This window comes from Peromyscus leucopus, chromosome 7, assembly GCF_004664715.2.
Source record: "Peromyscus leucopus breed LL Stock chromosome 7, UCI_PerLeu_2.1, whole genome shotgun sequence".
Classification (NCBI taxonomy): domain Eukaryota; kingdom Metazoa; phylum Chordata; class Mammalia; order Rodentia; family Cricetidae; genus Peromyscus; species Peromyscus leucopus.
This window is the reverse complement of record NC_051069.1, coordinates 13,039,485-13,051,641: the sequence shown is the minus strand read 5'-3', so window position 1 is coordinate 13,051,641 and position 12,157 is coordinate 13,039,485. Positions and strand designations below refer to the sequence as shown.

General features: G+C 38.2%; 1 protein-coding gene across 9 annotated transcripts in view; it reads left to right on the top strand.

Moving 5' to 3' along the window:
- The window catches only part of Myo9a (myosin IXA), a 240,569-nt gene that overhangs the window by 210,692 nt on the left and 17,720 nt on the right, over positions 1-12,157 (top strand). For 7 of the 9 annotated variants that reach the window (XM_037207448.1, XM_037207447.1, XM_037207451.1 and 4 more), the window contains 8 exons: positions 397-508; positions 3,647-3,708; positions 5,274-5,466; positions 6,820-6,948; positions 7,659-7,764; positions 8,944-9,075; positions 9,679-9,802; positions 11,525-11,578. In XM_037207448.1, the coding sequence (XP_037063343.1) occupies positions 397-508; positions 3,647-3,708; positions 5,274-5,466; positions 6,820-6,948; positions 7,659-7,764; positions 8,944-9,075; positions 9,679-9,802; positions 11,525-11,578 (912 nt within the window). The remainder of the gene's footprint in view (positions 1-396; positions 509-3,646; positions 3,709-5,273; positions 5,467-6,819; positions 6,949-7,658; positions 7,765-8,943; positions 9,076-9,678; positions 9,803-11,524; positions 11,579-12,157) is intronic. The other 2 variants (XM_037207450.1, XM_037207453.1) reach the window with 1 other exon arrangement.

Sequence of the window (12,157 nt, the reverse complement as noted above, 5' to 3'; positions counted from 1 at the left end):
ATACTTAATGTGCTTATATTTTCAGTTTTAATTTCTAAATAGCAATAGGTATAATTCATGAAAACAAAAGCCTTTTGAGGTCATGATTGATTTTCAATAATGTAAAACATTTCTGAAATGGACATTTTAGAAATACTGCTTTCAATTTAACATGTGCCTCGGAGTCGCATAATATAGCCATCACATGCTTGTTGTGTTGCATTGTTTTTTATAATATCTACATGTCTAAGGGACAAACTATATTTTATTTTCATTATTTCCTGGAGGATCATAATTCTCTACCTGGAGTAAATAACCAGTGAAGTCTTAACAAGAGGTTGGAGGATTTTTCATTTGCCAACAGGGAAGCATTTACTTCATTGGCTGTAGTATAAATAGTGAAATCTCTTCATTCAGGTGGAAGAGCACAATGGCCACATCTTTAAGGCCACCCAGTATAGCATCCCTACATACTGTGAATACTGTTCTTCCTTGATATGGATAATGGACAGAGCCTCTGTTTGCAAATGTAAGTATTAGACATCTTTGAGGGAAAAGCCTTTATGGTCTTCTCGTGTCCACATGTGTGCAAAACTAGTACCATAAAAATGTCAAGTTCTGCAGCCACTTGGAGTAATAGTCAAGCCCTCTTGGATTATAACTGCAGTACTTCTTAGTGCCTGAGCAGCTGAACTTTGGAAAACATTTTGCTAATTAGCTCTTTGTGAGTTTAACACTATGGTTAGTACCCTCTTTTTTGTTTGTTTGTTGGTTGGTTGGTTGGTTGGTTGGTTGGTTTTTGTTTTGTTTTTTCAAGACAGGGTTTCTCTGTGTAGCTTTGCACCTTTCCTGGAACTCGCTTTGTAGACCAGGCTGGTCTCGAACTCACAGAGATCCGCCTGCCTCTGCCTCCCCAGTGCTGGGATTAAAGGCGTGCGCCAACCCCACCACCTGGCTTGGTTAATACCGTCTTTTTTTTTTTTTTTTTTTTTTTTTTTTTTGGTTTTTTGAGACAGGGTTTCTCTGAGTAGCTTTGCGCCTTTCCTGGAGCTCATTTGGTAGCCCAGGCTGGCCTCGTCTTTAATGCAATCTTTCAAATGAATTGAAGTTTTATGTCACCCTGGAACTTGCTCTGGGAAGGCTGTCATAACTGCCTAAAATGTCTTCAAGGAACCCTTCCTATGATTCCAGTGCAAATTGACCATCTTCTTTTTCTTCTCTCTCTCTTTTTTCTTTTTCTTCCCCCCCCCCCAAGACAGGGTTTCTCTGTGTTGCCTTAGCTATCCTGGAACTCACTCTTTAAGTCAAGCTGGCCTTCAACTCAGACATCTGCCTGCCTCTGTCTCCGAATACTGGCATTAAAAGCATGTGCCACCATTGCCCAGTTACCATTTTCTTTTTAATGTTACTAAACTCTTTGATAATTAAATTCTTTTTGTCCATACCTATGTGTCCTTTTCCTGACAAAACTGAACATTTTTTATTCTACTTTCCAGTTATCAATATAAACTTGGCTAAATGTAGCCAGCAATAACCAGACTACAGCCTGAATGCTATGTTCTCTTGAAATTTCCTCCATCAAATTAATTAATCCTTTAATTCTGCCTCACTCAAATTTTCAGAACCTGGATCAACATAGATAATACAAATGGCCTCTAGTCCAGTTCTCCATAGGGTTGTTGTTCGATCCTGGAACATACGAGCCTGGCCTTCACCGTCATCATTTTTATTAGCAGTCTGGTTTTCCAGCTTCCTTCCAAAATAACTCATCATGTTCTACTTACAGCATTCTAGGACTAGGGCTTTTCTATCTTAAAGCTCCATATTTTTCCACATTCCTTTCCTAAATCAGTTTCAAAGACTTAAAATGACTTTGTCAAATTTAGCCAAGACAACAACCCCACTTCTCCAGTATCAGTTTTCTGTATTAGTTTTGTGTCAATGTGGCCACGATGCCTAAGAGAAACAACTCAAGGGAAGAGACGTTTGTTTTGGCTCATGTGTTTTGGCTTCATGCCCAATGGGCTTGTGGTAGAGGCAAACCAAAAAGCAAAGATTGTGACCCACATGAGGGCGGGATGTAATCTGCAAATGCCCACCTCTAGTGATCTGCTTCAACCCGTGACTTTTCACCATGTAATGACTCCACAAACTCCCCAAAATGGTGCTGCTAGATGGGGAATAAACATTTAAATAATGTTTCTGTGGGGATTTCAGATTCAAACTTGAATGAAGCAAGACCTTTCATTTTATTATCAGTGATCTTAAAAATTATAATGAGATTGATAATGGGCAGTAATCTGAAATGTTCTTGATTCAAACGCTGTGACTTTAGACTAAACAGTGGCTCTCAACCTTCCTAATACTGTGACCCTTTAATACAGTTCCTCATGTTGTGGTGACCCCCCCCTCAACCATTTTCATTGCTACTTCCTAACTATAATGTTGCTGCTGTTAGGAGATATAATGTAAATATTTGCTATGCAGGATATCTGAAATGCAAACCAAAAAAGGGGTCGCAACCCACAGGTTAAGAACTGCTGGTTTAGAGACTTTGCTTTTTTATGGCCAAAGTGGATTTGGATTGATTTCTTTATAGAATTAATGGTTTTTATGACTGTCTTGATTATCTCACCAGTATAACACCTTCTACTTGTTTTTTTCTTGGGGGGGGGGTTTGGGGGGAATGGTTTTGAGACAGGGTTTCTCTGTGTAGTTTTGGTGCCTGTCCTGGAACTCGCTCTATAGACCAGGCTGGCCTTGAACTCACAGAGATCCACCTGCCTCTGCCTCCCGAGTGCTGAAATTAAAGGTGTGCACCACCACTGCCCAGCGTCTACTTGATTTTAGTATTGAAAACATAAACATGAGAACTTTAAGAAAGAATATTTTGTTAGTTTGCAAGAGTTGATAGAAGTAGAATGATACAAGTTACCTTGTTCTCAACATCCTGGATCAAGTGTCTCCCACTCACCAGCTGTCTGGCCACGTTTTTTTGTTGTTTTTTGTCTTTGAGACAGTGTTTCTCTATGTTGCCCTGGCTGGCCTCAGACTCACAGAGATCTTCTTACTTTTGCCTCTCAAGCCTAGAAATTTTTTTTTAAACTCTAAACTTTTTTTAAATTTTATGTTCCCTACCATAACTAATACTCTGCTTATATAATTTCTTCTTAGAGTTCTATTCTGGTCCTTTAGAGATAATAAATAAGCCCTTTTCTATCTTTTTAAATATACTGCCAATTTCATTTCAGTAAGCATTTTTGACAATAATGCCTTTGTGTGTAGTCATAATTCTTAATTGGTATTTCTGGGGTTTCAACAGGTTTTAGAACACCTGGGAGAATATATACACTAACTTGTGAATCAGACCATAAAGATCAATAAATAACCTGTTGGAATTGGGTGTGTGGGTGGGGGGCATGAGTGCAGTAGGACAGGCACCCTAGAGAGAATAGAAAGCTTGTTCATTGACACTGACTGAAAATGTTAGGTGGTGTTTTCAACTTCATTTCCCTTACCAGAGGATAGCTCAAATAAAATGTAATCATGAGCTTAGAGCAGATTCCGCTCCAAAGGAACAAACTGTATCCAAATAAGGTATGAACTTGGTAAGTTCTTGCCATTGATTTGCGGACTAAAATTGCTGCATCCTTAACCTGTTTTCCAGTGTGTAAGTATGCTTGCCATAAGAAGTGCTGTCTGAAAACCACAGCCAAGTGCTCCAAGAAGGTAAGCTACTCTTGCCCTCAGGACTACACTGTGGATCTGCAGGTCTTTTGACCACATGGAAAGAAGTTGGGGCTTCTTTGATGGCTTTATAATACAGTGGTTTTCAAACTTCATGACCCCATATCACATTACAAAGTATGATTTTTGTCGTAATCTAATATACATATATATACATATGCATATACATATACATATATATATGAATATAACCGAAATAATTTTCTTAAAACCTTTTATGTTGACTTTATGTGAGCTGCTAAGTTGATTCACAGGTTACAGTTTGAAACAAGACTGTTCCTACTGAGTTAAACGTTTATAAGTCTCTGAAGAATTATCTTTAAAGTTCAATTTTATCAAAGTCTTATTTGCAACTATTTCCTAAGCAAAGGCACACACAGACTGGCCTACGAGTTATGAGTTCTGGGATCTGAACTTCAGTATGTATGCTTGTACTTTACAAGTACTCTGTTCATTGGTCCTAGATCTCACTCTGTAGACAAGGCTGGCCTCGAACTCACAGAGATCTGCCTGGCTCTGCCTCCCGAGTGCTGGGATTAAAGCATGCACCACCACTGCCCGGCTCATTTGAAATATTTTTAACTCATAATAAAACTGTGACATAGAAAAATTGTAAGGTACATTAAAGCTGTCTGAGGATAGTAAGGCCAGTTGCATGGACAGGATATGTTAAAGGAGGAGAAAACTGATACTGTTAGAGTAGTTCAGTTGAGCAGGTGTACAAATTGAAAGAGGGTAATGAGACCCAGCTGAGGGGAAAAAAGTGTAGAGAGTTAGGCTGAGTGACTAAAAGTTTGCCTCCTGATTGGATGAAGGTTGAAGGTGATAATAGGTTAGGGGCAGATAAAGGAGAAGGAAAGAAAGATTTGTAGAAACTGTTTCTGTCTTAGAGATCTAGGAGTTGGCATTTTTGTGTGTTACTTAAATTTTCTCTATGATAAGGTGTTCTGTAGCAGACACTTCAACTAGTTATTAGTGTGTGGTATTAGATATGCCACTAAAGTCAGTGAAGGAATACTGACACTAATCATAGGCCAGTCTGTGTGTGCCTTTGCTTAGGAAATAGTTGCAAATAAGACTTTGATAAAATTTTATCTTTGAAATGGCAGAGTATTCTTGTGTTTTAGAAATTACTAATTAAGTTAATTCATTAAAAACAATTCAGTGGATTTCCCAAAGTATGTGGCAAATGTTTTAAGTTGTTTTTTTGTTTTGTTTTTGCATACAAAATTGAACCCCCTTCTCTCCAACTAACCTCATCTTTCCCTGGAATTAATTATTGATGAGAGGAAAGTAGCACTGCCTCTAGTCTTTTTTTTTTGTTTGTTTGTTTGTTTGTTGGTTGGTTGGTTGGTTTTTGTGTGTGTGTGTATTCACAGCGGAGATGATCGAGAGTAGTATGTCATGAGTTTATACTTTTTAAACCAGAATTCCCTTTCCTCCCAACTCTGAGGGTTATCTGCATAAAACAAGGAAATAAAAAGATTGGCTAAACATGTTCTGTAGTGTTCGAATGCCTTTAGAAACAAAATTTATCTTCCATTTAGTATGATCCAGAGCTGTCATCTCGGCAATTTGGGGTTGAACTGTCCCGTTTGACTAGTGAAGACCGAGCTGTTCCTTTAGTGGTTGAAAAGCTCATAAACTACATTGAAATGCATGGGCTCTATACTGAAGGTATTTATCGGAAGTCTGGTTCAACTAATAAAATCAAGGAGCTTCGACAAGGTCTAGATACAGGTAAGATGGTGTGCCTTCAGTCAAATATAATACTTTTATTTTAAAAGTTATTTCAGTTTTATTACATACTGCTTCTCTAAATGTAGGGCCAGAACCCTTTCTGTGGGACTTGTTTGCTATTTTTGAGTCTTTGGCTGTATTTAGTTAATTCATCAAGCATATGTTGACAGTATTACTTGTACAAGGTATTATTAGGTACTTGAAAAAGATCTCAATGTATTTGACACACTAATTAGATTTTGATGTTCTTAATTTATGAAGAGGAACATTTAGGTTCAGAGAAACTAATGGAATGTTGAAGCAAGGCAATAAAGATTTTTAGAAACAGTCTTGTAAACTTAGGGACATCTTTTATCTGCATGTACAGATAAGGAACTAGGCTGATAGAGCAGCTTATCTTAAGGACTTATCTCCAGCAAGTGACCATGTTGGAATTTAATCCTGTGTCTTCTGAATCCATAATTTAAAGTACTGCCTGTTTTTCTTCACTCTTCTGACTACAGGTGGTGTTCTTTGCAGTAGATTTCCCTACTCCTGTCCACATTGAGGACTTAGTTATTTAAAATGATAGTGAGATGCAAGGGCTTTGGTTTCATTCTAAATTTAACACTTTTTATCATTGTTAGCAGAAAATAGTTCTTTTTGAACCAGATTTAGATACAAAGGTTGTTTTTGTATGACTAAGAACCACAGTGGTTTTTCTCAGGAACTAAGAGAGAAATCAGTGAGAAATGAATTAGTATGAAAATAACAGGAAATGGCTGATAAAACTCAGGCAGTAAATTCTGACTGTCAGACTGTCTACTCCAGTTTATGGGCATTTGTCAGGTTTGGCTCTTGAACTGTGCAACAGAACAAATGTAAATCTATATCCTAATAGTCTAATCAATAACCTTATGAAATTTATAAGCAAAACAGGATGAAGATGTTTCCATTACATTTCCCTGCCTTCTCATTTCTAAGAATGACTTAAAGTCTGCCTTGCTTTTAGAAAATATCTTTTAGGGCTTTCCCCTTGGGCTTCTAAAGCATTGGTGCTCAGGAGTGAGGTATATGGGCTACTCTACAAGACAATTACGAAAATGGAAAGTAAGCACCTAGAAACTTCTGTAGCAGTTTGATTCTTTCCCATCAAAACGTGATCTTTTACATTTGTGTTCACAACAGATTTAGAAAATACAGGCAACACTATTCCTTTATGGTTAGAAGTGACAATTCCAAACAGAATTAGATTGTGGAAGATATATAATAGTTTAAGAAACATGAAGGCTTCTTTTAGTAGGTTTATTTTGTGAATTACTTTAATCTTTTTGCATGTTTTAGCTTTGTTATCTAACCATTGTCTCTAAATAGATGCTGAAAGTGTAAACCTAGATGACTATAACATACATGTTATTGCAAGTGTATTCAAACAATGGCTTCGTGATTTGCCCAATCCACTCATGACCTTTGAACTCTATGAGGAATTTCTTCGAGCTATGGGTAAGCACAAGCTTCTTGGGTTTAAAGGAAAGGCCTACCATTGATAAACCAACACCATCTGTTGTATTCATTACTAAGTCCTCCTATAGTAGTGTAGTCTTTATGGGTCCTAAATCAAGCTTGTGGCAGTCAATACAAAACTGCCAGCATACTGTTACTTATTCAAATGTTGACTTTTTATAGATTCTTCCAAGTTTCTCAGTAAGCCACTTTGTTGCTTCTCAAAAAATAACTGAAAGATGTAGATTATAAAAACAGTAAAATATCTAAGTAGGAGATTTTAGGGTGGGTTAACATTCACTTGTGAATCTAAGCAAGAACTGTGTCTGCAGTGCAGCTAGCTGTCTGTTTTATACCAAATGGGCTCTGTGCTTTAAATGTGTCGTATATTGGTAAAGGTCTGCCTAGAGGTATGTAGGACCTGAGGGTTTATAATTACATAGAACAGTTGGTTAATTTCAATGAGAAAAACGTCTGTCACATAGTGGCTGAAATGCTAGAATACCTGTGCTCTTACTATCATCAAGGGCTGCTGGAGGACAAACTAAACTTTGGGAATTCAAATACAGGAAGCCAAGTAGCTGGGAGCTATAGTTCTGCCTCCCTAAGCTGGAACCATCATTCTCTGCTGTAAAATTTCCATCCAGGAGGAAGATAAAGCATGTACCAGGAATATTCCATATAACTTGCTATTCTTACCATTTTTTTAGGCCTTCAGGAGAGAAAGGAGACAATCCGTGGTGTATACTCCGTAATTGATCAGCTCTCCCGAACTCATCTCAATACACTGGAACGCCTTATCTTTCATCTAGTAAGGTAACTTAACAGTTTCTTCAGGATTGCTTTCCTTTTCCCCCCTCCTCCCAAGACATGGTCTCACTATGTATCTTGGAACTCACTATGTAGATCAGGCTCGCCTTAAACTCAGAGACCTTTCTGCCTCTGCCTCACAAGTGCCGGGATTATGTACCACTGTGCCTGGCCTTTTCTGGGGGAAGGGGTCAAGATTCCATTCAATTGAAGAACTTGAATAGATACAGTCAGTGCCTTGCCTGGGAATGTAGTTCAGAGGTAGAGTGCTTACCTAGCATGCACAGGACCTTCAGTGTGCTCCTTACCAATGTTTATAAAACAACACCCCCCACTCCCGATGAAACACCTTTCTGCCTTTCTAAACTTTGTAACTTAAATAGGGATTCGGGTTCCTTCAAGCAGAAATTCGCTAAGCAGAATGACTATTGGTCATATAGCAGTTCCCACCTCATGGTGGCACCAAGTAACATAGCCATTTTGACACCTGAACTAGAAAAGAGTTTGTGTCTGTGGACATCTGCTTTGTGGAAGCTGGATTCAGATTGTACACAGGAATTGAAAGACTAGAACATTCAGGAGTAGGTATCTTTCCATACGTGTAAATATTAGAAGGGGTTGGGAGTACAACCCTTTCTCTGGTCAGATGTGTAAGATGTTTGGAAATGCCTTAGAACTTCTACTGTAGGTGTTGGAGAGAGGGCTCAGTGGTTAAGAGCACTGGCTGCTCCTCCAGAGAACCTGGGTTCAATTCCCAGCACCCACATAGCAGCTCACAATTGTCTGTTCCTCCAGTTCCAGGGGATCTGACACTGTCACACAAGCATACTTGAGGCAAAACACCAATGCACATAAAATACAAATAAATTGTATTATAAAATACATCATTTTTTTAAAATATCATATTTTAAAAAAAATAATAACACTACAACTTCAACTCAGCGTTCTGCAGACATGTTCATGATGTTGGCTTTAAGCAGCAGGTCACAAACTTCCTGTGATATGCTGTATGTTGACTTATGACTGTTTCAGGGAGTAGTAAAAGTCCATTTTCCAGGTAAACTTAGGTAGTTATCCACACAGTACTATGGGGTTGATGGCATACTGTTTTCTTTTCCTTACCTTCCCACTATTATTTTATTTTTAGCCCCTTTTCACTTGGGTTGGTTTTGCTTTATTCCTTAGGATTGCTCTACAGGAAGACACTAATCGAATGTCTGCTAATGCTCTGGCCATTGTGTTTGCACCTTGCATTCTCCGTTGCCCTGACACTACTGACCCACTACAAAGTGTGCAAGATATCAGTAAGACTACAACGTAAGGCCACCCTCATCCCCTCTCCAGGATGTTAGTTGGTGTAGTTGTTTTTATCCAGATATCACACACAGTCAATGAGTTCATAAGTTCTGGTGCCTTTAGGCAGATTCTTGGTAGTCTATGGTTTGCTTCAGTTTAGAATTACTTACAGTTTTTAACTGGATTTCTCTTTTGTCAAGTTATTTATTTATATCTCCATGTAAAGCATGTCCTCTAATCATGATCTCTTTGGTTATAATACTTCGGTATTCCCACATTTCACCCTGCCCTTTTTTCTTAAGCCTCTTTTTTTCCCCCCTAAATCTGACTGCAGTGTAATTTTTGGAAAATTTGAGGGTTTGAGTCCCATCCTTAGAGTTGTCTGATTTATTAATTGATATAGCCTGGGTGTTAGGATTTGTAACTCTTTTCAGATGGTTTCTAAAATGCAGACAAAATTGTCAACCACTATTCTGAATCTTCTTTTCTCTGAGCTCATAAAATAAAGGATGCTTCCTTCGTCCTTCAGCTGTCTAAGACATTCAGTTAAAAGAAGTCTAGGGATACCACACTTCATTTGATTTACTTCTGCTTGTAACAGTTTTTTCTTTCTTCCTGTTTTAGCTGTGTGGAGCTGATTGTTGTAGAACAAATGAATAAATATAAGGCTCGTCTCAAAGATATAAGTAGCCTGGAATTTGCTGAAAATAAAGCAAAGACCAGACTATCACTGATTCGTAGATCAATGGTAAGATGCAAAACATGGAACCATGGTGAAGGGGGGAGGAGCTTTCTGTGATTTTTGAGTATTTGTGACATGAATTATTCACAGAAGGAACTTTGCAGAAGAAACACGGGTGCTATGAATATCTGATGATCTTTAAGTTATTTTAGCTATATGTGCAGAATATATAATTAAATGTGCAGAATTTTTTTAATATTTTGAATTAAAAAGTTGGTGGCTTATAACCTTCACTGCTTACCTTACAAATGTCCATGTCATGAAAACTTAACTTTACCCTAACTTTTTCTCTACATCTTTCCACTGTCTTCCTACTCTCAACCATATCGTTTTTGGTGGTCCTTCCAAGATTCCTGACAGTAGAGAACTTAATCATTTGGAATTGAATATGAACTAAAGTGCTTGATTCATACAGAAGCAGAATTCCATTTATGAGTCTTCTATGATCAGATAAAGATTTAGGGATTCATTGTTGGGTTTTGAGATGAGCTAATTAGTCATAATTTATTTTCTTCCTTTACTGACTTTTGTATTTAGTGTCTTCTGTTGTAACCAGTCACCAATAATTATATAGATAACTCCAGCTACCATTAACTAAGAATCAGTAGGATCTTAGGTTCTGGTAAAACAACTGATGCCTTACGGTTTAACTTTTGCCTACTTGTTGCCCTTCTTTCAGTTGTAAAGTAACATTGTAGCAGCAGGCACTCACTTCACATCACCAGCAAATCTCTCAAAGCAGCAGCTCCCCGGTTTTCATATTTTTCTAGGACTCCCACAGTGTTTCTTCCATGTCATTATAGTTTGTATTTAGATTGGCGTTGAAACAACTCTGCTTCTTCTTTCCTATTTCAGCGTCCTTGCATAGAACAAATGATCTACAGAGGGTAGGGTTACTGGAAGAACTCTACTTTTCCCAGGCATTAAATGAAGCTCATTGTCTTAGGATTCCCATTACTGTGATAAAACACCATGACCATAAGCAACTTAGAGGGGGAGTGTTATTTCAGTTTAGAGTTTGTAGTCCATCATTCCAGGAAGTTTGGGGAGAAGCCTGAAGGCAGAGACTGTGGGAGGAGGGCTGCTTACAGCCAGCCCCTTGTGGCTTGCTCAGCTTGTTTTCTTATGTATACCACCCAGAACTGCCTGTGTAGGAGTGATACTGGCTGCAATGAGCTGGACCCTTCCACATAATCTTCAATCCAGAAAATGTACCAGAGGCTTGCTCACAGACCAGTCTGATGAAGGCATTTTTCTCAGTAGAGGTTCTTTGAAAGTGACTCTAGCTTCTGTCAAGGTGACATAAAACTAGCTAGCACACTCATCATAGGATAGGACCCAAATCTCTCCCCAAGGCATTAAAAAATGAAAATCCTATCTAAAAGTGAAATTTGGGCCTGAGGCTTTACATGAGTTGGTAGAATGCTTGCCTTTAAGACAAAGTTGATCCCTGGCACTGCAAACAAACAAAATCTTTTCTGTATTAAGAATTTTAGCTCAGTAGTCAGAGGTCTAATTTATTAGAACCCACCAAGGAAGGAAAGAAAAAGCTTCTTTACTGCAAAACTATATTCCAAAGCAAGTGGAAAACTGGGCATCTCCCTCCTCCCCAGTACTGCAGAGAATGGATGTATTCATTCCACTGAAAGGTTTAGCCTTCTCTTTTAATGGGGCAATGACATGTACATTCTAACCTTTGCTTTCCTTTTCATGTCCTTCCTAATCCAGAAACCTGTACTAATTGCAGTTAGATTTATGAGCATTACCCGCAGTTCAGTCTCGGTATGTATTAATATTGCAATGTGTCATAGTCACTTCACATCACTGTGTCTCATTCATCCAGGAATTGTTCTGCTCTGTCAGTCATTCGTGCCTGTCTGCCTTACATGTTCAAACCCAGTTCAGGGCTCACTTTTTGATCAGCCTTCACTTGCCTTTTTCTTAATCACTTTCTTTAAGTCCTTCACTCTCTCTCCGATACGCAGGTGAACAGTGTTCATTTGAAATATTCTGTGTTTCCTTGTCAGATAATCCTCCTTTAGAGTTCCAGTTTTGGCTAAGTCTTTAAAAGGTGGGGTTGAAGATACTGAGGTTCTCAGATTGATTCTGCTGTATGAACTATGTTCCTAGCAAATCCACTTTATTATTTGAAATACCTGTTATGGTTTTCGGTATCTATCATGAGTAATGCTTATATATCTGTTTGTAACTGTGACTCTGGTGGTATCTTCCAAGATGTAGAAATATGGCTCTCAGCTACTTAAGTGTTTGTCAGACAAGATTTTGTTGTTGCTGCCTCTCTTATAAACAGTGTTTATGCAAAGGAGAAATGGAAAGGCAGAAAGCTAAAATACCAAGCTA